We start from the raw sequence: 22,629 nt of genomic DNA on the forward strand, positions 1-22,629 counted from the left end.
CACTGTGGACAGGTGGTTTTCCAACGGACAAGTTCAATCCACATCCAATGCACGACAAAGCCATTCCGTTTATTGCCCTGAGGACACCTTGATCAGGCACCTCAGTGAGAAGGATTCTGGGCTTGTCCACACATTTCAGTTTGTGGTCAGACACTTTTGGAGCCTCTGACCTCTAAATGCCAACAGCAGGAAGTCTGCGCACAAACAAAAGAAGCTTGCAGCAATAGAATGCATGACTATAGGTTGCTAAAAGACTGCAGCCACACAAAAACGACCTCCATTTGCAGGCCCCCAGCTTGTAAAATATGAAAAACAACATGGTGTACAAATTTACAACAACAACAAAAAAATCCTTAGTTTGCAAGTGCAACTTTTATGCTATGGGTGATTTCATTTTGTATGTTTTTCAATCATGCTGTTTTAAATTGTAATTTGTAAGCGGCCTTAAGCCAGGATATAAATTACTGTAATAAATAACTCATCTCCATCCATTTGATATAGAAAGCTTTAAGATGTTGAATGACTAGTTTTAACCTATTACCTAAGCATCTTAATCGTTTTACCTAAGCATCTTAATCGTTTTACCTAAGCATCTTAATCGTTTTAATCTATTATCTAAGCATCTTAAACAATACGTTGGAAGTTCTTCTGTGCACCAAGTTTTATTTCATAATATCCAGATCATCCCCAACGCAGCCTACAGTGACATGCTCCAAAGAAAGCTTTACTAACCAAGCTCCCTCTAACTCCAGCTCCCTTTTGTCTCAACGGATTCTGCTGCACTCTCTTTCTCTTGCTGTCTCTTTCTACATCCTGCTTCCACCTGTTTACTAATGCCAACTGACTGTTCAACTCTGGCACCCACAAACCAGCTCTTTTCCTGCCACAGCTAACTGAGCAGATGTTTTCTTCCACAGCTGCTGTCAACGCTGAGCTTTGAGGCTTGTTAGAAAACCTCAGAAGACATAATTCGTTTTACAGGCTTTTTTTCTAAACATTTCCTGTTCTCCTATAAATACATTTTAAAAAAGTTTCTTACACCAAGTTTTAAAAAAAAGGAATAGACAAACAATAATGAGTACAATAAAGCTCCAGAAATAAACTCCAGCTATCCACTATTTTCTTTCCTTTCTTTCCCTAAACTGTATTAAATGAAGACACGATGGAGGTTTATAAAATATTGCCCTGGAATGGAGAAAGCAGATAGAGGGAGCTTTTTTCTCACTCTCCCATAATACTAGAACTAGTGAACACCTCATGAAATTTTGGGAAACAGATTCAGCACAGACACAAGGAAATACTTCTTTACTTGATGAGGAATGAAACTGTTGCATTTGCTGTGTCCTGTACTCTCAGTAAGGCCCGGTCAGCTTTCCTTGAGTGGTACCAGACCCTTGGCCCTGGGGCTGCCCAGGTTTAGAGAGCTGCAGCTACAGGGTTTGCACCTTGTGAACCAGTTCATCCAGCCAGACTGTCTTCCCAAGGCTCAGCTTAAACCGGCTGAGAGGCAACTGGGCCCAGCTGCACCGCTGCACAGGTGCTGGAGTTCCTGAGGCTGCATTGTACATCGGCTGGCTCCTGCAAGGAAGCACTGTCCTCAGCACTCTGCTTTAGACCTACAGAAAGTAGTGCGCAGCCAGTCCAGCATTTCACCTCCTTTGTGCCACCTCAGCCTGGGCCTTCCACCACCATCCTCCTGCAGAATGGGAGAGGTTTGGGAAGGCTTGGGTTCAAGTGCTGTCTAGTGGAGGCTAGTGGGGCCAGTGGAGAGATTCCCCAGCAAGCTCTGGCAGAATGACTTTGAGTGCTGGTTCCCTCTGGTCTTCCTCAGCAACTGACCTTCACTCCTTAGGCCTGAGGACTCTGAGTCAGATTCACTGAGCTGGTCAGAGGGGGGGTGGGGTCAGGACATACTGCTGGGACACAAAGTCATAGTTATAAGCACAGATGGCCTTAAAGGGAAATTAGATTCATGGATGATAGGTTAATCAACACCACCAGTAGGGGAACCTCCATATTCAGAGGCAATACACCTCTGAAACCCGGTGCTAGGAAGCTAAATCAGGGAGAGGCTTTGGGTCTCTATGCCCTGGTTTCTTGACCCACCCCAGTTCAACTGGTTGGTCACTGTATAAGACAAGATACTGGCCTAGACAGAGCACTGGTCTGATCTAGCACTGCTCTTCTTATGTCTTCCTCCACCAGGAATTGAAGCAGTCACCTTGGTGGGTGTATTTCTCAGCAGCGAAATGGTATGGGGAGGGGATGACCACCCTTCCCCAGCCTTACAGCCCCAATCCAGATCAGCCACCCTTCCCAGGCAGGTTTTTAGGGCCACATCACCAGTCATGGAAATCTCAGGCTTCTGTGGAGTTTGGTCTTGACACAGGCTGCTCCTCTGCATTTTATCACTATAGAGGAGATCTTAAAAGAGAAATTCTCCTGTGATGGAACAGTCTCAACAGAGGTAGCTTTAGATATTGGCAAGTTTGCAATTACTATTGAGTTTCTTCAGAGGTGTGGTTCAACAACACGAATCACCGCAATAATTGTTTTCCTTCCCCTGTCCCAAATAGTATAATTTTCTCGTCTCCTGGAAGATTGGTTTGTTTTTTAACTTCATTATTTGCAAATGATCCAGAGGAGTTAGCCGTGCCAATCTGTTGCTGCAAAACAGTAGAGTCCAGTCGCACCTTTAGACTAACACATTTTATTGTAGCAGAAGCTTTCGAGAAACACAGCTCTCTTCTCGAAAGCTTATGCTGCAATAACGTGTGTTAGTCTCAAAGGTGCTGCTGGAATCTTTACTATTTTGTTTGCAACGAGTTACGATTCCGCATTATATTTAAAACAGTCTCTTTAATTCAATAACTGGATTCATTCAATAATTAACAAAAGCTTTTTGCTGTGGAGTTGACACCCAGGTGCCCTGTCTGCAGCAACACCTAACTTACTTTTGCCTCTCATCGTTTCCCAGCCACCCAAATGGTCCTGGTGGTGGCATTTGCCCCATTGGGTGGGCTCCGCGGGCATGCGGCTTTCCTTCTGCTTTACCACTCATACATAAGAAACTTTAACCACAGAAGATATCAGATAAAACGCTCCTTAAGCAAAAAATAAAGGGGAACCTTCTCGGTTCTTTAAATTGAAAACTATTTCAGTTTCTTAAGCAAAAAACCAACCAAAACCCCCCCGTTTCAGTTCCTTAAACAGAACAAACTACATTTATTTCAGAAGAAAATGGATCCTACTGCTGAGTTCTCTATGCTGGAAATACTGAAGCGGACAGCAATCTCAGTTCTTTCAGAAGAAAGCCCAAGACAGCTCTTTGAAAAAAAGCTGTACCAACTTCAGACCACATTTTTTCATAAGCAAATACTTCTGCAAAAGCACAACCCTGATAACAGGAAGCTATTGGGAGGGGAGAGAAGTGATATACCTGAAATGGAACACCATCTGGGTAACGCCTCTGCAGCTCAGAAGGGAAATAGCCGTCCATGAGATCTTGCAGGCATTGCTGAAACCACAAGCAGGGCCCACGCATCAGATCCCCTCTTCACAACCTCTATAAGCAGTGCAAATGCAACTCATTCCTCATCAGCAAACATCTTGAAATTGTTTAGATTCACAGCTAGAACTCCAAAAACCTACCATTTGTGGGGGGGGGGCCCCTGAAATTTCCCATTGTATCAATCCCATTTTTAATGCAAAGTCTCCAATTTGTATGCAGCACAAAAAAAAAAATGAGCTTGCCGCTCAAAAGAACAGGTTCATGTACAAACTCCCCCTCCCTTGGGAAGTACTGTTTCCCCCATATCCTGAACCAGGACTAGTAGCGTCTCTCCCCACATGTTCCCCAGAGAGTGCTGAGATCGGGAACCCAAAATCTTCTCGTTATCCCCGGGCCAAAGGAAGCCCGCCTACAATCTACCATGGATAGGGCTTTGAACATATGAAGCTGCTGAATCAGACCCTCCTTGGTCCATCAAAGTCAGTATTGTCTTCTCAGACTGGCAGCAGCTCTCCAGGGTCTCAAGCTGAGGTTTTTCACACCTATTTGCCTGGACCCTTTTTTGGAGATGCCGGGGACTGAACCTGGGACCTTCTGCTTCCCAAGCAGATGCTCTATCACTGAGCCACCGTCCCTCCCTTTCTCCCTTTCTCTGTAATGGCCCCTTCCTGGTGGAACCAGCTGCCAGAAGAGGTGAGGGCCCTGCGGGACCTTGATCAGTTCCGCAGGGCCTGTAAGACAACCCTCTTCCGGCTGGCCTATAACTAACCGGCATAGGAAACTAAGTGTAGCGCTATTAGATTTCTGCTTTGTTTTAATGTTTTTATAACTGTGTTTTAATGGTTTTTTAACTGTGTAAATGCCTAAATTTAATATTGTTATGTTGCATTTCATGTGTTGTGAGCCGCCCTGAGCCACCTTGGTGGGAAGGGCGGGATACAAATCATAAATAAACTAAACTAAACTAAACTAAACTAGTAAGAAGAGTCAGTATCGCTTAGAAGAAGAAGAAGAAGAAGATATTGGATTTATATCCCGCCCTCCACTCCAAAGAGTCTCAGAGCGGCTCACAATCTCCTTTACCTTCCTCCCCCACAACAGACACCCTGTGAGGTGGGTGGGGCTGAGAGGGCTCTCACAGCAGCTGCCCTTTCAAGGACAACCTCTGCCAGAGCTATGGCTGACCCAAGGCCATTTCAGCAGGTACAAGTGGAGGAGTGGGGAATCAAACCCGGTTCTCCCAGATAAGAGTTCGCACACTTAACCACTACACCAAACTGGCTCTTAGCCACCGCTAAGGCCCATACTCCAGCTCACCAGCATCTGGAGACACCTAGTCTTGCTCCTGCTTCTCTTCCACCATAAGGACTAAAGACTTGTATTACAACAAAAAACAAGCTTTTACTCAGGAGTCTAATGAATTAAGGGAGAAGCTTACATCCCTGGCTAGAAGATGCAGGGGTTGCATAGTTACAACAAACTCAAATGCTCAAGACTACAGGGAGTTTTTTTCCCCAGGCACATGAAGAACAGGCTCGTTCCCCCTGAGGAGAATCTGGAGCGATTCAGTCACCTTTATGGAGGTTGGCCAGGGGCATGCAAAATTCTAGGTTTCCTTCAGGGTGAAGAATCCAAGCTGGTTCATTGTAAACTGAACCAGAGAGATGGAAGAAGCTCCAATGAATTAAGCAGCTGCTTCAAACAGGGTGTTGTGCCTTGGCAGAAATGCCTGGAAATTTTGGAGATGCAGTTTAGGGAGGATATGATATTACTTATGGGTGATACTCTGAGCTACTTCCCTTAGCCTCTACTGTATTTTACAACACAGGAAATTCCTAGAGTGTCATTACGTGGAGGCCATTTTTTCTCCTGCTCCTCATTTCCTTAGGGGCACAAAATTGGAGCTTGTGTTTTGTAATTCCTTGGGTCAGTGGGAGTTGAATGGGCATGGAATGGACTGAAAGAGTGGCAGAGACAACTTATGGGACTTTGTGCTTGCCTGATCGTGATTTGGTTCACATTTTTTTCTAGCAGCCATTGACCCTCACAGACAGAGAAGCAAACAAGAAAAGACAAATCTCTCAAGTAAGCAAGCCACAGACAGGCTTTTATCATGACAATCCCCAAAACCGTTAATTGTTAAGGAACTTAATGAAAGCAGCATACAGTTCTGATGACCGTAAAAGACCGGTTGCTGGCGGAGTCACCCTTTCTGATGGTTAATCAGTCCAGCAGGTTCCATTGCCTAAGCTGCCCTGTTTCAAAGCTGGAGACACAGCAGGCCACTGTTCGTGACAAAACTTTTCCTCAACCAAGTCCCTTCATGGTGAAACAAGGAGCTGCCCAAATCATATAGAAAGAGGCCTATTTTTAAAAGCAAAAGGGGCAGGGGTGCTCAGATTATCACGTGGCTGTCACTGAGCCAGTAACCAGTTCCCCTTTCTGAAACGTTCTCCACCACCAGTAACTTCCCAGATAGCCAATTCTCCTGTCCTCAGAGAGGAAAAGAGGGAATCAGATATGTCTGAGTCTGAATCTCCAGCTGCTTACTTCACTTTGTTTCTGCTGTGTTGGGATCCATCACCTTCCCCAAGCACTGGTTTTCCTGCCTCCAGCACTGCCTTCTCCGTGGTCCCATTACTCAACGACACTGCAGAACTCATGGTTTAGGGTTTGCATTTAGGAATGTGGAGATCTGTTTCCTGCTGAGTGCGAAGCATGGCAGAAAGCCAGCCCCACATTCTACCTGACCCAAACGAAATATTTCCAGATTACATACTAGCATAAGTCTATGCGGGGGTTTTTTTTCCTGGTGAAAGATGTGCTCCACTTGCCTCTATCTTCTCTCTACAAACAACATATGCACTTGCCTCCAAATCCAATGCTGATTTCTTCTTCCTTTTGCCTTTCCCCACCTTATCTTCTCCCCTACACACAACAACATCTGGCAATTTTAAACGTTGCTTTGCCCTATTTATGTGGAGGTGGATGACTTTGTCATGTCACAAGTGCTAGCCTCTGAGTGCTGTGCACAGCCAACATCTGCTGAAACGGGTTTTGACAGAACTCAGCCCTCCGGTGAAGACTGTACATCTAACCAAACAAGGGGAAATGTGGTTCCGCTGTAGTTTGACTGCCTTATTTTTTTATGTACACATCCTTGTCCTCTTATGTGGCATCTTACAATAAACCAACAAGCCAGTGAGTTCCCGCAAAATATATGGTCTTACCTACTGCCTTCTGGGTAGAAGCTGGGGGCCTCGTGAAGGCAGGAGCTCCCAGAAAAGGCACTGTCAAGTCTGTGTATAACTCTGGCTCAGTCAAAGAGCATTCTGGGTAAAACCAAGTGTATTCAAATGCTGCTAGCTTAACCTTTCCCTACCCCCCCCCCCCTTTTTCCTTCCCTGGGTAGTGTTGCTTTGAAATGGAAAGATGTGAAAGCCTTATCTGTGCCTTCTCAGGCCTGGCTCAGAAGGGAGTCAGGAGTCTACTACGATCAAGGCCAAAGCAGGCCTGAGAACGAATTGGTAACATTAATGTGTGAATGTTCCCTGCATAACCCCCCCCCCCCGTAGGAATTCCTTTGAAGTATCCCTTATATGCTGGTATCTACTGTATGTTCTTCAGTCTTTCAATATTGGCCTAGCCTCAAGTAACAGTATCAATAAACTAGTTTCTTTGTATCAACAACGGCTCGTTATTGAATCTGCCGACTTGACAGGCACACCCACATAGCAATTACTGCAGGGACACTGCGAGTCAGTAATCGCCTTTGCTCTCTGGCCTGAGCCATACCTGTGTGGAAGGTTCCTCATACGACCGGAAGGGACCATTGAACATTACAATCCCGTTCTGATAGAAGGTGAGGGGGACTGGGTCCAGCTGCCTCAACCGAGCCCCGCCTGCCACGTGTTCGATTTGGGACATGCCCTCCCCAGCCAGCACATTTAAATCTTTCAGATTTTCAAAGATGGTATCAAAATTGATTGATGATTCTGAAACAACAGAATTGCCTATGACGAAGAGAAAAAAGAGATTGCTAAATGGGATTCACGCCCTGGAACTTAACTCCAAACTTCAGTGAGAAGAGGAACCGGCTGCAAAACCAGCACTACAATAACGTGAGGATTTAGCAACAGACTACATATATATAGCTATGCTTACACCCTAGGCCCCCACATATGGAGAAGCTTGTTTTTTAAAGGTATAGCAGTTATGGGAACCCAGAAGGGGGGGAATGCAATTTTACACTGGAAACAGGGCTCCTTGCTCTCAGATCACGCAAGAGGCTGTGACAGTATATGTCGCTTTAAGGCTTCTTGATACTGGTTAAATCAGGGGTCCTCAAACTACGGCCCGCGGGCCAGATGCGGCCCGCTGAGGACGTTTATGCGGCCCGCCGGGTTATGGCAGAATCAGACCGGAAGTGACGTTCGACCTAAACTCGTGTTAGCAACGCACACTTCCGGCACTGGGCTGAGGCAGCGGAGACAGAGTGTGAGGTGATACCGAGGTGAGGTGAGTTCCCAGGCCGGGGTGTGTGGTGTGGGGAAGGGAGAGAAATGCAGAAGACGGAGAACTGACGGCCCGCGGCCTTGTACAGTAACAGCAGTCCGGCCCTCCAACAGTCTGAGGGACAGTGAACTGGCCCCCTATTTAAAAAGTTTGAGGACCCCTGGGTTAAATGATTATGTAACTCTTGCTATACAGGTGTAAGTAGAAGCATGTGAGTAACATGTGAAACTCATTAGCCAAATGAGCAATGGGATTGGCTGGTGGGGGTATAACAGCAGTAGCCACACTACTACCAAGTGTGGGAGAGATTGGAGAGGATTGGAGGAGAGTGGTGTGTCATACTGTTGGATTGTTGGATGATTTGGATTGATGGACTGTTAACTGACTATTCTTCTGGACTGTGATTATTGTACCTTTGAACTGGCTGGACTGACTGTGAGTGACCTGACAATTGGACTGTACTTGACTTATGCTTATTGCCTGAACCCTAATATAACTGTTGAACTGGCTGGCTGTGAGTCTGTCTTCATTAGAACTCTAGCTGAGGCTGGGCTGACCAGAGTGCCCTACGGGACGTATTCCAGCACACTCTGTCAGGCTGTCAATCTCCCTCCAAGGAACTCGAGGCAGCAAACATAACCCTCCCCATACCCCATTTTGTCTTCACAACAAGCCAATGAGGTCGGTTAGTCAAGCTGAGAATGACTGGCCTGAGGCTGCACAGAAGGGACTCGAACCCAGATCTCGCAGACCCCAGTCTAACCACTACGCCACGCTGGCTTTCGCAACCTTATAGCCTGCGTTGTTATTCAATAAATGCAGTTTTATGATTAAAAAACCAGGCCCCAGCCCCAGGGACATTACGCTCAAAGCTTTCACATCAGAGAAGCCAACACAGGTTATCTTAAAGACGCTGGTCATTGTTAACGGGCTGTTATTTCTCCTAGCAAACCTGGCTTCCAGAGACCCCGTGATGACCGACTCCCTTCTCCGTCCACCGACTCCCTATCGTCTGCAGATTCGTTTTGTTCTCCTACCCAGATCAATCCGTAGTCATTCAGAAACCGCTACGTGGAGAGAAACGGGAACAGTTTTAAGGGGAGGGGGAGGATCACAAAAAAGGGACACCTCTGATTCTGAGATGCAGTCAACAAGGTCAAGTTGATACCGGCCCAAGGAGAGGGGTTTTTGAAAGTTCTGTGAGCACTACATGCTCAAGAATCAAAGTAAGAACGCAAGAAGCCTCCCAGCCGTAAGAACATAAGAACATAAGAGAAGCCATGTTGGATCAGGCCAACGGCCCATCCAGTCCAACACTCTGTGTCACACAGTGGCAAAAATTTTTATATACACACATACACTGTGGCTAATAGCCACTGGTGGACCTGTGCTCCATATTTTTATCTAAACCCCTCTTGAAGGTGGCTATGCTTGTGGCCGCCACCACTTCCTGTGGCAGTGAATTCCGCATGTTAATCACCCTTTGGGTGAAGAAGTACTTCCTTTTATCCGTTTTAACCTGGCTGCTCAGCAATTTCATCGAATGCCCACGAGTTCTTGTATTGTGAGAAAGGGAGAAAAGTACTTCTTTCTCTACTTTCTCCATCCCATGCATTATCTTGTAAACCTCTATCATGTCACCCCGCAGTCGACGTTTCTCCAAGCTAAAGAGTCCCAAGCGTTTCAATCTTTCTTCATAGGGAAAGTGCTCCAGCCCTTTAATCATTCTAGTTGTCCTTCTCTGGACTTTCTCCAATGCTATAATATCCTTTTTGAGGTGTGGTGACCAGAATTGTACACAGTACTCCAAATGAGACCGCACCATCGATTTATACAGGGGCATTATGATCCTGGCTGATTTGTTTTCAATGCCCTTCCGAATAATTCCCAGCATGGCGTTGGCCTTTTTTATTGCAAACGCACACTGCCTTGACATTTTCAGTGAGTTATCCACCACGACCCCAAGATCTCTCTCTTGTATGTAGCTGTATGAGCAGCTCATTTGGGTGACAGATGTAAATATTTCCCAGGAATAATTCCGGGTGTGACCTCTCCTGGAGGAAGTAAAGTATGACTATTCTACCAACGCAACTGCATCGCGCCCATGGGCTTAGAATGCAAAAACCCTGCAGAGGATAGCACTACAAGTTAATCATGGCCTAGTCCAATGGAACAAATTAGTTACAACTACCGTATATACTCGAGTATAAGTCGACCCGAATATAAGCCGAGGCTTCTAATTTTACCCCAAAAATCTGGGAAAACTTATTGACTCGAGTATAAGCCGAGGGTGGGAAACGCAGCAGTTACTATTCCTGTGGCAGGGAAGGCCACGATGCTGCTTGCAATGAAAGATGAGGAGAATGGTGGTGCAGAACACAAATCAACAATACCAAGGCAGAAGTCATTTCTGGTCAGACTGAAAACACCAGTCCCAGCACGACCCCTCCCCCTTCGCTGAGGAGAGGAGAGCAGGGGGCAGCTTTAGCTGTCCTTGGAATTCCGGGGATGCGGGCAAAATAGTGACTCGAGTATAAGCCGAGGAGGGGTTTTTTCTGCCCAAAATTTGGGCAGAAAAACTAGGCTTATACTCGAGTATATAGGGTAATTTAAATCACAAGAGCCCTGTGGCACAGAGTGGTAAAGCTGCAGTACTGCAGTCCAAGCTCTGCTCACGACCTGAGTTCGATCCCAGTGGAAGCTGGGTTCAGGTAGTCAGCTCATGGTTGACTCAGCCTTCCATTCTTCCAAGGTCGGTAAAACGAGCACCCAGCTTGCTGGGGGTAAAATGTAAATGATTGAGAAAGCCAATGGCAAACCATGCCGTAAAAAAGTCAGCCATTAAAATGTGAAAGCAATATCACTCCAGAGTCAGAAACGACTGGGGACTACCTTTACCTTTAATTTAAATCCCATCCTTTTCAAAGGCATTCAGGCACAACTAGCTTTGGATTGAGACTTTCGTATTTTTAAATTCAAAGCAATGGGACTTTTATGCCTGCCTCATGCCTTTTCTTCTTCGCAAGCACACACAAAATATTTCCATGTGTACTAGAGTCAAAATAGTTAAAAGAAGTGCTCCCCTTCTTGAAAGAAGAAAGGGGAATGCCCATTCTAAAATGTCACCAGCGATTTTTGCAAGTACTTGTATTTTTTTTCCCAAGTCAGCTGCCCAAGTGATTAAAAAAGAGTGCCCTCTCAGTTTATTGAGTAGAAAATTTTATCTTCAGTTTTAGCTGGGGATGTTTGAAACTATTAGTGTAATATGAAAGCTCCCAGAAATACAGGGGCCATTTTTTAAAAGGTATTCATCCAACTTCCTTTTTCAGCAGGGAATGTCTCTTCTGAAAGAGTGCTCTGAATCACAAAACAAAGAAACAGAAAGCACCTGAGAACTATGTCTTGCATGTCCCAATTAACCAAATTCTTGCACCCAAGTGCAGCCCCGTGGCACAGAGTGCTAAAGCTGCAGTACTGCAGTTCGAGCTCTCTGTTCACGACCTGAGTTCGATCCTGGCAGAAGCTGGGTTCAGGTAGCCGGCTCAAGGTTGACTCAGCCTTCTGAGGTTGGTAAAATGAGTACCCAGCTTGCTGGGGGGAAAGTGTAGATGACAGGGAAAGGCAATGGCAAACCACCCTGTAAAAACGCTGTGATGTGACATCACCCCAGAGTCGGAAACGACTGGTGCTTGCACGGGGGACTACCTTTACCTTTTCCTTGCGCCCAGAACTGAGTCATGCAATACTTAGCAGCATCACATCCAAGGCCTGAAATAAAATCCCTTTGCACTAAATGAAGAGGTTGCTTGGTTTCCCTCTCTGGCCTCTTCCATTACCTCCATTTCCCAGATCTGATGCTGCAGCTGAAGGCAGATCACTTCCAGCTCCTCTGCTCTGCTCAACCCTGAAGATTCCTCTAGAGAAAAAATGTAAATGAAAAAATTAAAAGATTCCTCAGGTTTTTATGTAACATCAAGCAGCAGAAAGAACAGAGGCAGACCACATCCCTATTATCAATGGAATTACATGTGAAGCTAGCAAATAGGGTGAACAGCTCCCTCCCAGCTCCCTTTTGGGGTGAAAAGAAGGGGGAGAGGAGGGGGAAGAGGAAACCCCTCCCCCGCACAGTGATCCTGATCTGACTCAAGGCCCCAGCATACTTGGGGACTGTGTAAAGATAAGTGAAAAAAGGATTGTGTCATTTGGACCCCATAGTCAGAACTGAAAGAAAAATTACTGGGAATCAGTTTGGGCATGCCTCTTCCACAACTGAAGCGGCCCCATGGCGCAGAGTGGTAAAGCAGCAGTACTGCAGTCTGAACTTTCTGCTCACGGCCTGAGTTCGATTCCAGCAGAAGCTGGATTCAGGTAGCCAGCCCAAGGCTGACTCAGCCTTCCAAGGACAGTAAAATGAGTACCCAGCTTGCTGGGGGGGGGGGAGTGTAAAAGACTGGGGAAGGCAATGGCAAACCACCCCGTAAAAAAAAAAGTCTGCTGTGAAAACGTCGTGAAAGCAACGTCACCCCAGAGTCAGAAACGACTGGTGCTTGCACAGGGGACCTTTCCTTTTCCATTGTACCTTAAAAAGAGCCCTGTGGCGGAGTATAAAAGCTGCAGTACTGCAGTCCTAAACTCTGCTTATGACCTGAGTTCAATCCCACCAGAAGCTGGTTCAGGTAGCCGGCTCGAGGTTGACTCAGCCTTCCATCCTTCCGAGGTGGGTCAAAGGAGTCCCCAGCTTGCTGGGGGGAAAGTGTAGATGACTGGGGAAGGCAATGGCAAACCACCCCGTAAAAAAAAGTCTGCTGTGAAAACGTCGTGAAAGCAACGTCACCCCAGAGTCAGAAACGACTGGTGCTTGCACAGGGGACCTTTCCTTTGTTCCTTTCCTTCCACAACTGAGCCAATTGCTCAAGTAAGCCCAGACTAGGGTTGCCAATCCCCAGGTGGGGGCAGGGGATCCCCCGGTTTGGAGGCCCTCCCCCCGCTTCAGGGTTGTCAGAAAGCGGGGGGAGGGGAGGGAAATGTCTGCTGGGAACTCTATTATTCCCCAGGGAGATTTATTCCCATAGAAAATCATGGCGAATTGATCTGCGGGTATCTGGGGCTCTGGGGGGGCTATTTTTGGGGTAGATGCACCAAATTTTCAGTATAGCATCTAGTGCCTCTCCCCAAAATACCCCCCAAGTTTCAAAAAGATTGGACCAGGGGGTCCAATTCTATGAGCCCCAAAAGAAGGTGCCCCTATCCATTATTTCCTATGGAAGAAAGGAATTGAAAAGGTGTGCCGTCCCTTTAAATGTGATGGCCAGAACTCCCTTTGGAGTTCAATGATGCTTGTCACAGCCTTGATCTTGGCTCCACCCCTAATGTCTCCTGGCTCCACCCCCAAAGTCTCCTGGCTCCGCCCCCCAAAGTCCCCAGATATTTCTTGAATTGGACTTGGCAACCCTAGCCCGGACAGTTGCAGGCTTATTTGGACCCCCAAGTCTTCATATGAATAATTATATACATCGATCAAATGCATCATTATACAGTGTGGGAGACTTGCCTCAGCGGACGTATGAGTGGAAATGAGTGGATCTAGGAGTCTTAGTGGGCCATACATTGAACATGAGTCAGCATTTGATGCAGTAGCTAAAAAGGCAAATACGATTTTGGGCTGTATCAACAGAAGTATAGCGTCCAGATCACGAGAAGTAACGGTACCGCTTTACTCTGCTCTGGGTAGACCTCACCTGAGTACTGCGTCCAGTTTGGGGCCCCAGAATTTAAGAAGGATGTAGACAAGCTGAGACATGTCCAGAAGGAGGCAACAAAGATAGTGGGGAGTCTGTAGACCAGGGGTGGGGTACCTCCATCGAGGTCACTTGGTGTGGCCCTCGGGGATTGCTGCGCCGAACCGAGCCATGCGGCAGCCTCCCTGGGGCCTGGCTGGAGTTGGGAGTAAGCAGTGAAGTGGCCAAGTTTGCAGATGACACTAAATTGCTCAGGGTGGTGAGAACGGAAGATTGGTATCACTTACCGTGAAGCTTCCTTCTCGGTGGACTGGCAGTGGGTCGGTCCGACTACTGGGTATAGGCTCCTCCTCCTCGTCACAGGGTCGGGTGCTCCAATCGATCCGGAGGGGGAGTGGCCTATACCACCCAGGACGCGCCAGTTGTATCCAAGCCGCATCCCCCTAATAATAAAAATTTTCACCACCTCCCCATTCACGTACAGAGACGAATAAATGAGAAGATTAGTTTATTACAGTTCAACACACCATACAAATGGCAGATTGAAAGAAAGTCACTGTTAAGCAAAGCAAAGGTAACATCCTCCCCACAGGGAAAGCACCATTGCTCCAGGATCCATCTCCAAAACTCAGGAAGCCGCTCAACCTTTAACGGGCGGGCCGGACCGACCCACTGCCAGTCCACCGAGAAGGAAGCTTCACGGTAAGTGATACCAATCTTCCGTTCTCCGGTGGTCTGGACAGTGGGTCGGTCCGACTACTGGGACGTAACAAAGCTGAACATCCCCGGGCGGGACCGGCTTCCCTGTTTAGAGTGCATGCTGCAGCACACGCCTCCCAAAGGCCGCCTCCGCTGAAGCCCATTTATCCACTTTATAGTGCCTGGTAAAGGTATGTACCGATTTCCAAGTCGCTGCCTTACACACAGCTTCTAAGGACGGAAAGGACCGGTACACAGCTGATGTTGCAGCACCCCTTAGAGAATGGGCCGTGATCCCATCTGGCGGGGTTTGACCTTGGGCCTTGTAAGCCAAAACAATACACTCCCGTAGCCACCTGCTAAGGGAGGAAGTGGAGACCTGTCATCCCTGCGACTACTTGCTAAATGAAACAAACAATGCATCAGACTTCCTCCAATCTTTTGCGCGATCAATGTAAAAACTAAGTGCCCTCCTAACGTCTAAACAGTGCAGCTCCCTTTTCTTGGGAGACTGGGGGTTGGGACAAAAATTTGGAAGAACCAACTCCTGGGACCTATGAAAGACAGAATTAAATTTAGGAATGAAAGATGGGTCTGGCCTCAGCACCACCCTTTCATTATGGAAAACACAAAGCTCCTAGTCGACCGACAGGGCCCTTAACTCAGACACTCTCCGTGCTGTAGTGATACCCACCAGAAAAATTGTTTTTAGAGTCAGTTCCTTCAGTCCACAGGAAGCCATAGGTTCGAAGGGACGCCCACACAACGCAGTTAGTACTATATTCAACTTCCACGAGGGGAATCTATATACCTGTGGGGGCTTAAGGAGAGCAACACCCTTCAGGAACCGTTTAATGTGCGGATGCGCTGACAAGGACTTACGTCCCCGCACCCCCTGTATAGACGATATGGCCGCCACCTGACGCCGTAGCGTGCTGGTAGAAAGCCCCTTGTCTGCCCCTTCCTGAAGAAAACCTAGAATACCATTTACCTTCACCTTCATCGGATCCCACCCCCGTAAGGTAGACCCCGAAGCAAAAACCTTCCAGGTGGTATTGTATATCCTATTAGTGGAACACTTACGCGATGCTAACATAGTGTCCACCACTCTGGTGCTACAACCTAGTTCCTTGAGCTGTAACCGCTCAACTTCCAAACTGTCAATTGCAACATGTCTGGTTGAGGATGAGACATGCTGCCCTGTGTCAGAAGGTCATCCCTCCCTGGCAGCCGTCAAGGAGGCTGAATAGACAACCTCAGGAGCTCCTGGAACCATGACCGTCTCGGCCAGAAGGGAGCCACCAACACCATCTCCGCCTTTAGTTCCACCACCCTCTGTAATTACCCCCTGGGTAATAGAGGAAGGGGCGGGAAGGCCTACACTAGTCCCGTCAGTGCTGAGGGCATCGGTTCCTTCTGCCTTTGTGTCTCTGACCTTGGCAAAGAACCTGTCCACTTGGCAATTTTCTGCCGTGGCAAACAAGTCCACCGACACAGGTCCGTACCTGTCCACTATTAGACGGAAGGTGTCCCTGTGTAACATCCACTCTGTTTGTTCCAGCCAGCGTCTGCTGAGCCAATCCGCTAGCAGAGTGTCCTTCCCTGGAACATGCACCGCTTTGATTGACAGGAGATTGACTTCGGCCCACTCGAAGAGAACCTTCGCCTCGGCATGAAGTGATTTCACCCTGGTTCCTCCCTGTCGATTTACATATGCTTTGGCGGTTGAGTTGTCCGTTTTCACCAGGACATGGTGACCCCTCAGAACTGCCTGCAACCCTAACCGGATCACCCTGAGTTCCAGGAAGTTGATACTGCGCTTCATCTCGTGAGGCTCCCACTGACCCTGGATCATTTGATCCTGTGAGTGAGCCCCCCAACCCCATAAACTGGCATCTGTAGTCATGCAAACCCTCTGAGGTTCGCGAAGCGGGTAACCTGGACTGAAAAGACCCGGGTTCAACCACCACTGTAACTGGGACGTCACCTCTAACGGTAGTGTCACCAGTTTGGGAATTTTGTTCCTTATAATCTCCTGAAAAGGCCGCAGAAAAAATTGTAGGGGATGAGTGTGGAATCTGGCCCAAGACAGTAGATCCTGAAAGGATACCATCATCCCTAAGACTTGTGCTAACTTCATGACTGGCACCTTCGGTTGCTGTAACACCCCTTGCAGAAGGAGGCAAAACTTCTCCCGTCTCTCTGGGGTTAAGAAGACTCTGTCCACCTTTGTATTTATTTCCACTCCCAGATGCACTAGTATCTGAGAGGGAAGCAGATTGCTCTTCTCTAGGTTCACCACGAAGCAGTGAGAGCGCAACATGGTCACTGTCTGCTGCATGCCCTCCAGGCATTGCTGGTGGGACCCTGCCTTCACCAGAATGTCGTCCAGGGAAGGAAATAGGGCCACACCCCGCAATCTCAGCTCCGCCACCAGGGTCACCAGAATTTTTGTGAATACCCGGGGCGCAGACTGCAGACCAAACGGCAGGGCTCGATATTGAAAATGCTTCCCCCCGTAGGAGAAACGTAGAAAACTTCTGTGTGATTCCCAAATGGGAACATGCAAGTAGGCCTCTGACAGATCCAAGGAAGCCAGAAAATCCTGAGGCTGAATGGCTAGCAATACTGACCGTAGTGTCTCCATCTTGAAATGTTTTGTCAGGATGAACTTGTTGAGCCATTTCAGATCCAGAATGGTTCTGAACTCCCCGTTCTTTTTGGGAACTAAAAATATCACCAAATAGACTCCCAAACCCTGTTGAAGTACCGGGACGGCCTCCACTGCCCCTATATTCACCAAGTGCTGAATGGCCGACAACATTGCTCTGTGAGCAGATAAATCTTTTTTCTGGGGAACCCCTCGAAAATGGTTGGGGGGAAGAGAGTGGAATTCCAAGGCGTAACCTTGTTCCACTACTTCTAGAACCCACTTGTCCTGAATTGACTGATTCCAAATGTCTGTGAAAAGGGAAGGACGACCCCCTATTTTGTTTGTCAACTGGTGAGAGGCATAGTCACTGGGATCCTCCTTTCTTGGAGGGATTTTTGGAACCCTGATCTGCCTTCCCAGAGTAATATGGTTTGGGATCACGCCCCTTCTGCTGCCACTTGCCTCTGAAGGGACGAAAGGAACCTGGTCTGGATGGTTTCTTCGAATCTCGAAAGGAAGGAAAGGACTTCCTCTGTTTCGACTCTTTAGTCTTGGAAGGTAAAACCTTCTTTTTATCCTTGTTCTCAATGAGGTATCTATCTAGACCCTCCCCGAACAACAAGGCTCCTTTAAAAGGCACCGCTGCCACCCTGGCTTGGGCTGCAGTGTCTACCTCCCAATTACGCAACCAAATGTTGCGTCTGGCAGCTACCCCACATGCCATGGCCCTGGCCGCCAGTTGCATGGTGTCTAATGAACTATCTGCCACGAAGGCAGCGGATAAAGCAATCTTTTTAACTCGTCCTTGAACTCCTTAGGAGCTCCACTGTCTGCTGCTGCCAAGTTATTAGACCACGTGCACATTGCTCTGGCAAACAATGAAGACGTAGTGGCTGCCTTGATGGCCCAAGATGTCGCTTCAAACTCTTTGCGTAAGGCCTGCTCAACCCTCCTATCGCATGGATCCCTGGGTAAACCATCTGCGTCCATAGGAAGGACCGAATTGGAAATCAGGCTAGTTACAGGGTCATCCACTGTTGGTAACTTTAATCTCTTAGTAGCCTGTGGAATAAGCGAATAAAGTTTGGAGAGAACCTGCTGGTTTGCTTTAGGCTTAGTCGGACGTTCCCATTCCGCTTTGACTAAGGCAAAAAAGGCCGCAGGCAAAGGAACCCCTGTCTGAGCACTGCTCAATTTTGGCATCATCTCCCCTGAACCTGTGGGGAGATCAGGATCCAACTCCTCATTTTCTTTAGGAGTGGGTACAAAGTTGAGGGTCCTCAGTACTTTGGGAAGCAATTTTGAATAGTATTCAGAAGGAAAGAGCCTAGATTGAACAGTGTCAGTCTGCTCCTCCTTGTCTGACAGTTCACCCTCCTCCTTATCTGACTGCTCAGAGTTTTCTGATTCCTCAGCTGAGCTCAAGAGGGGGGAATCCAAACCCAAAGGAGGCTTGATCTTAGAGCGTCCTTCCATAGTGTCACTGGGACTAGTATCTCTGCCCCTTTTCCCTCCATCCTTCTTTTTTGGTTGTAGGGAAGCAGGGGAGTCCAGCTGCTGACGAAGGTCCTGTCCCAACTCTTTTAGCAGCTCTTTCTTAAGCCAAAGGACTAAATTTGACTTGGCATCCTCTCCTGTGAGGTCAAGATTCTGAGCCTCCTGTTGAGGAGTCAGAGCCCCAGGCAGAAGAGGTAGATCACATTCGCTGTGTGAGTTGCTGTGTGAGCTAGCCGCCATTTTGTAGCTTCTCACGTCCCTATAAGGGAAGGAAAGGCAAAAGCAACTAAAAAAGAAGCGGGAAAAGGCTCAGAATGGAAGACAGAATGTCTCCGTTGCGCCCTCTATTGGGCCTTTTGGTATCTTGCCTTCCAGTCAGGAACAAACCCCCTCAGAGGCCTCTCTCTCTCACTCCTTTGCCAAGCCTATACGACTAGGCAGTCCGAAGGAGAGACAACGCGGGCAGCCTGGGCACCCATCTGAAGCCCCGTGGACTCGCGCGCAGCCCTGTTGCTGTAGGGCGGCTTACCGCGCTGCCTCTGCGCTTGCCGCCTCTCTTTCCTTCCGGCTTGGTTCCAATCGCGACTGCGAGGGAACGAAGCGCTGCAGGCATCTGCCGTTCGCTCAACGTCTACTCGTGAGTAGACCCTGCAGACTGCCGCCACCGGTGTTGTTGGGACCGATCCCAACGCTTCCGGTCTGTTTTGTTTCAGTAATCCGGATCTTCTGCGCTTCTCAGCAAGCGCCTGGAGAAAAACCGTCCTGCCTCGTGCAGGGCCGGGAGAAGAACTGGCGCGTCCTGGGTGGTATAGGCCACTCCCCCTCCGGATCGATTGGAGCACCCGACCCTGTGACGAGGAGGAGGAGCCTATACCCAGTAGTCGGACCGACCCACTGTCCAGACCACCGGAGAACCAGGGAGGATTGTGAGGCACTCCAAAGGGATCTGTTGAGGCTGGTTGAGTGGGCGTCAACGTGGCAGATGCGGTTCAATGTGGCCAAGTGCAAAGTAATGCACATTGGGGCCAACAATCCCAGCTGCAAATACAAGCTGATGGGGTGTGAACTGGCAGAGACTGACCAAGAGAGAGATCCTGGGGTCGTGGTAGATAACTCACTGAACATATCAAGGCAGTGTGTGATTGCAATAAAAAAGGCCAACACCACGCTGGGAATTATTAGGAAGGGAATTGACAACAAATCAGCCAGTACCATAATGCCCCTGTATAAATCGATGGTGCGGTCTCATTTGGAGTACTGTGTGCAATTCTGGTCACCGCACCTCAAAAAGGATATTATAGCATTGGAGAAAGTCCAGAAAAGGGCAACTAGAATGATTAAAGGTTTGGAACACTTTCCCTATGAAGAAAGGTTAAAACACTTGGGGCTCTTTAGCTTGGAGAAACGTCGACTGCGGGGTGACATGATAGAGATTTACAAGATTATGCATGGGATGGAGAAAGTAGAGAAAGAAGTCCTTTTCTCCTTTTCTCACAATACAAGAACTCGTGGGCATTCAATGAAATTGCTGAACAGTCAGGTTAAAACTGATAAAAGGAAGTACTTCACTCAAGGGGTGATTAACATGTGGAATTCACTGCCACAGTAGGTACTGGCGGCTGCAAGCATAGCCAGCTTCAAGAGGGGATTGGATAAAAATATGGAGCAGAGGTCCATCAGTGGCTATTAGCCACAGAGAGAGAGGGAGAGAGAGAGAGAGAGAGAGAGAGAGAGAGAGAGAGTGTGTGTGTGTGTGTGTATGTGTATATATATATATATATATATATATATAGGCCACTGTGTGATACAGAATGTTGGACTGGATGGGCATTGGCCTGATCCAACATGGCTTCTCTTATGTTCTTATGAGTTTTTCTACAAAAAAGCCCTGAATTTATGCATTTGCCTAGGGTGGCAGACCGTGTGTGTGTGCCAGATTAGGCTCTCCCCACATGACTTCAAATAGAAAAACAATTATTTGCATTAATTTTGCTGCTCTGAATCATTCTCCCTTGGCAGAGCACTGTTTTTCAAGTTGATAATTTTTATGGCCAGTGAATGATGTTATAAATATCCATATGGCCCTTGGCAGAAAAAAGGTTCCGCACCCCTGCCGTAGACCACGACCTATGAGGAAAGGTTAAAGGAGCTGGGTATGTTTAGCCTGGAGAGTGTGATATATAACCATCTTCAAGTATTTGAAGGGCAGTCATATAAAGGATGGTGCAGAGTTGTTTTCTGTTACCACAGAAAACTGGATCAGAACCAATGGGTTGAAATTAAATCAAGAGTTTTTGGCAGAACATTAGGAAGAACTTCCTGACAATTAGAGCAGTTCCTCAGTGGAACAGGTTTCCTCAGGAGCTGTTGGGCTCTCCTTCTTTGGAGGTTTTCAGACAGAAGCTAGATGACCATCTGACAGCAATGCTGATTCTGGGAACTTAGGCAGGTCACAAGAAGGAGAGCAGGAAGGTTGCATCAGTGCGTAATTCTTGCAACCCTTTCTTACACACTCAGGGAAACGCTGATCACCACTTCAGGGTCAGGAAACAGTTTTCCTCAGGCCAGTTTGTCCAGAGATCCTGGAGGGGTTTCTTTCTTTCTTTTCCTTCTTTCCTCTCTTTTCCTCCCTCCCTTTCTTTCTTTTGCCATCTTCTGGGCATAGAGGAGGGGTAACAGGAGTGTGGGGGGAGGTATTTGTGAATTTCCTGCATTGTGCAGGGGGTGGACTAAATAATCCTGGAAGTCCCTTCCAATTCCATGATTCTATTATTCATGTAGGTCTGCTCTGCACCTGTGGCAAGGCCCTGCTCTGGTCTGGAGAAAGGCCTCCAGATAAGCACCCCCACCCCACCCCACCCCACCCCCACATCTCAAGCAAAACATGGCCCCTGCCCACTACAGAAAAAAGGAGCAGGGGGAAGAAGACTGAGGGTACCATTGCCTTTCTGAAGGATTTTCATCTGCTCTTCAAGCTCTTTGATCTTCTTGTCCTGTAGATCCAAAAGAAAAAGAACAAATGAACAAAATTTGACATTATGGGGGAATTCACATGTATTTATGTGTCTACCTATTTGCATCTAGAAGCAGTCTCTGCAAGTATCTTTTTTAAATCCCCTTGCGCCCTGTGGGGTATTTTTGGAGGGGGGGGGTGGAGAATAGGCTGGGGATTTTGAAAACTGACTTGATCGTTAAATAAATCTTTAAAAAAAAAGATACTGTCCTGAAGTGGCTCTCCTCGTTTCTCCAAGGTCAGGAACAGAGGCTGCGCTTGAAGAGAGGGTGTCTCATAGGCACCCCCTGGTATGTGGCTTGCCTCAGGGAACCATCCTCTCCCCAATGCTATTTAACATCTATATGTGCCCCCTTGCCTAGCTGGGCTGCCATCAATATGCTGATGACGCACAGCTGTATCAGTTGTTGGGTGCCAGCCTGATACTGTCCCAGCTAATTTGGCTGAGGGATTTGGAGGCCATGGTGGGATGGCTAAAGCAGAATCAGCTGAAACTGAACCCTTCCAAGACAGAGGTTCTATGGCTCAGTTGGGGTGATGCTGGTGTGGAGCCTCAACGTCCTACTCTGGACAGAGTGCCACTGAAGCTGGCACCAGCCACCTGGAGTCTCGGGGGCATCCTATATGTTTTGTTGATCAGGAAGGCCCAAGTTTACAGCATTACCAGGCTGGCATTTCATCAACCACGCCAAGTCAGGCAGTTGGCTCCTTACCTGTCTCTAGGCTTCCCAATCCTCCCGGGCCCCCCGATTTGGAGCCTCCTCCCCCACTCGCCAAAAATTCGGAAGCAGGGGGAAAATGGCGGCCCTTCCCTTCCCACCCAGCCCCGATCTCAGCAGCTTCTCCTCGCCCCTTCCCTTCCCCTCCCACCCAGCACCATCGCAGCAGCTTCTCCTCGCCCCTTCCCTTCCCACCCAGCCCCATCGCAGCAGCGTCTCCTCACCCCTTCCCTTCCCACCCAGCCCCGATCTCAGCAGCTTCTCCTCGCCCCTTCCCTTCCCCT

The 22,629-nt window shown here is 48.0% G+C and overlaps 1 protein-coding gene across 1 annotated transcript in view; it reads right to left on the reverse strand.

The window, feature by feature from the left end:
• The window catches only part of UBXN11 (UBX domain protein 11), a 58,392-nt gene that overhangs the window by 15,568 nt on the left and 20,195 nt on the right, over nt 1-22,629 (reverse strand). The window contains 5 exon segments of the mRNA XM_060257875.1: nt 3,440-3,517; nt 7,307-7,524; nt 8,979-9,093; nt 11,863-11,942; nt 21,552-21,606. Coding sequence (XP_060113858.1) covers nt 3,440-3,517; nt 7,307-7,524; nt 8,979-9,093; nt 11,863-11,942; nt 21,552-21,606 — 546 coding nt within the window.

This window comes from Heteronotia binoei, chromosome 17 (genome assembly GCF_032191835.1).
Source record: "Heteronotia binoei isolate CCM8104 ecotype False Entrance Well chromosome 17, APGP_CSIRO_Hbin_v1, whole genome shotgun sequence".
NCBI lineage: Eukaryota > Metazoa > Chordata > Lepidosauria > Squamata > Gekkonidae > Heteronotia > Heteronotia binoei.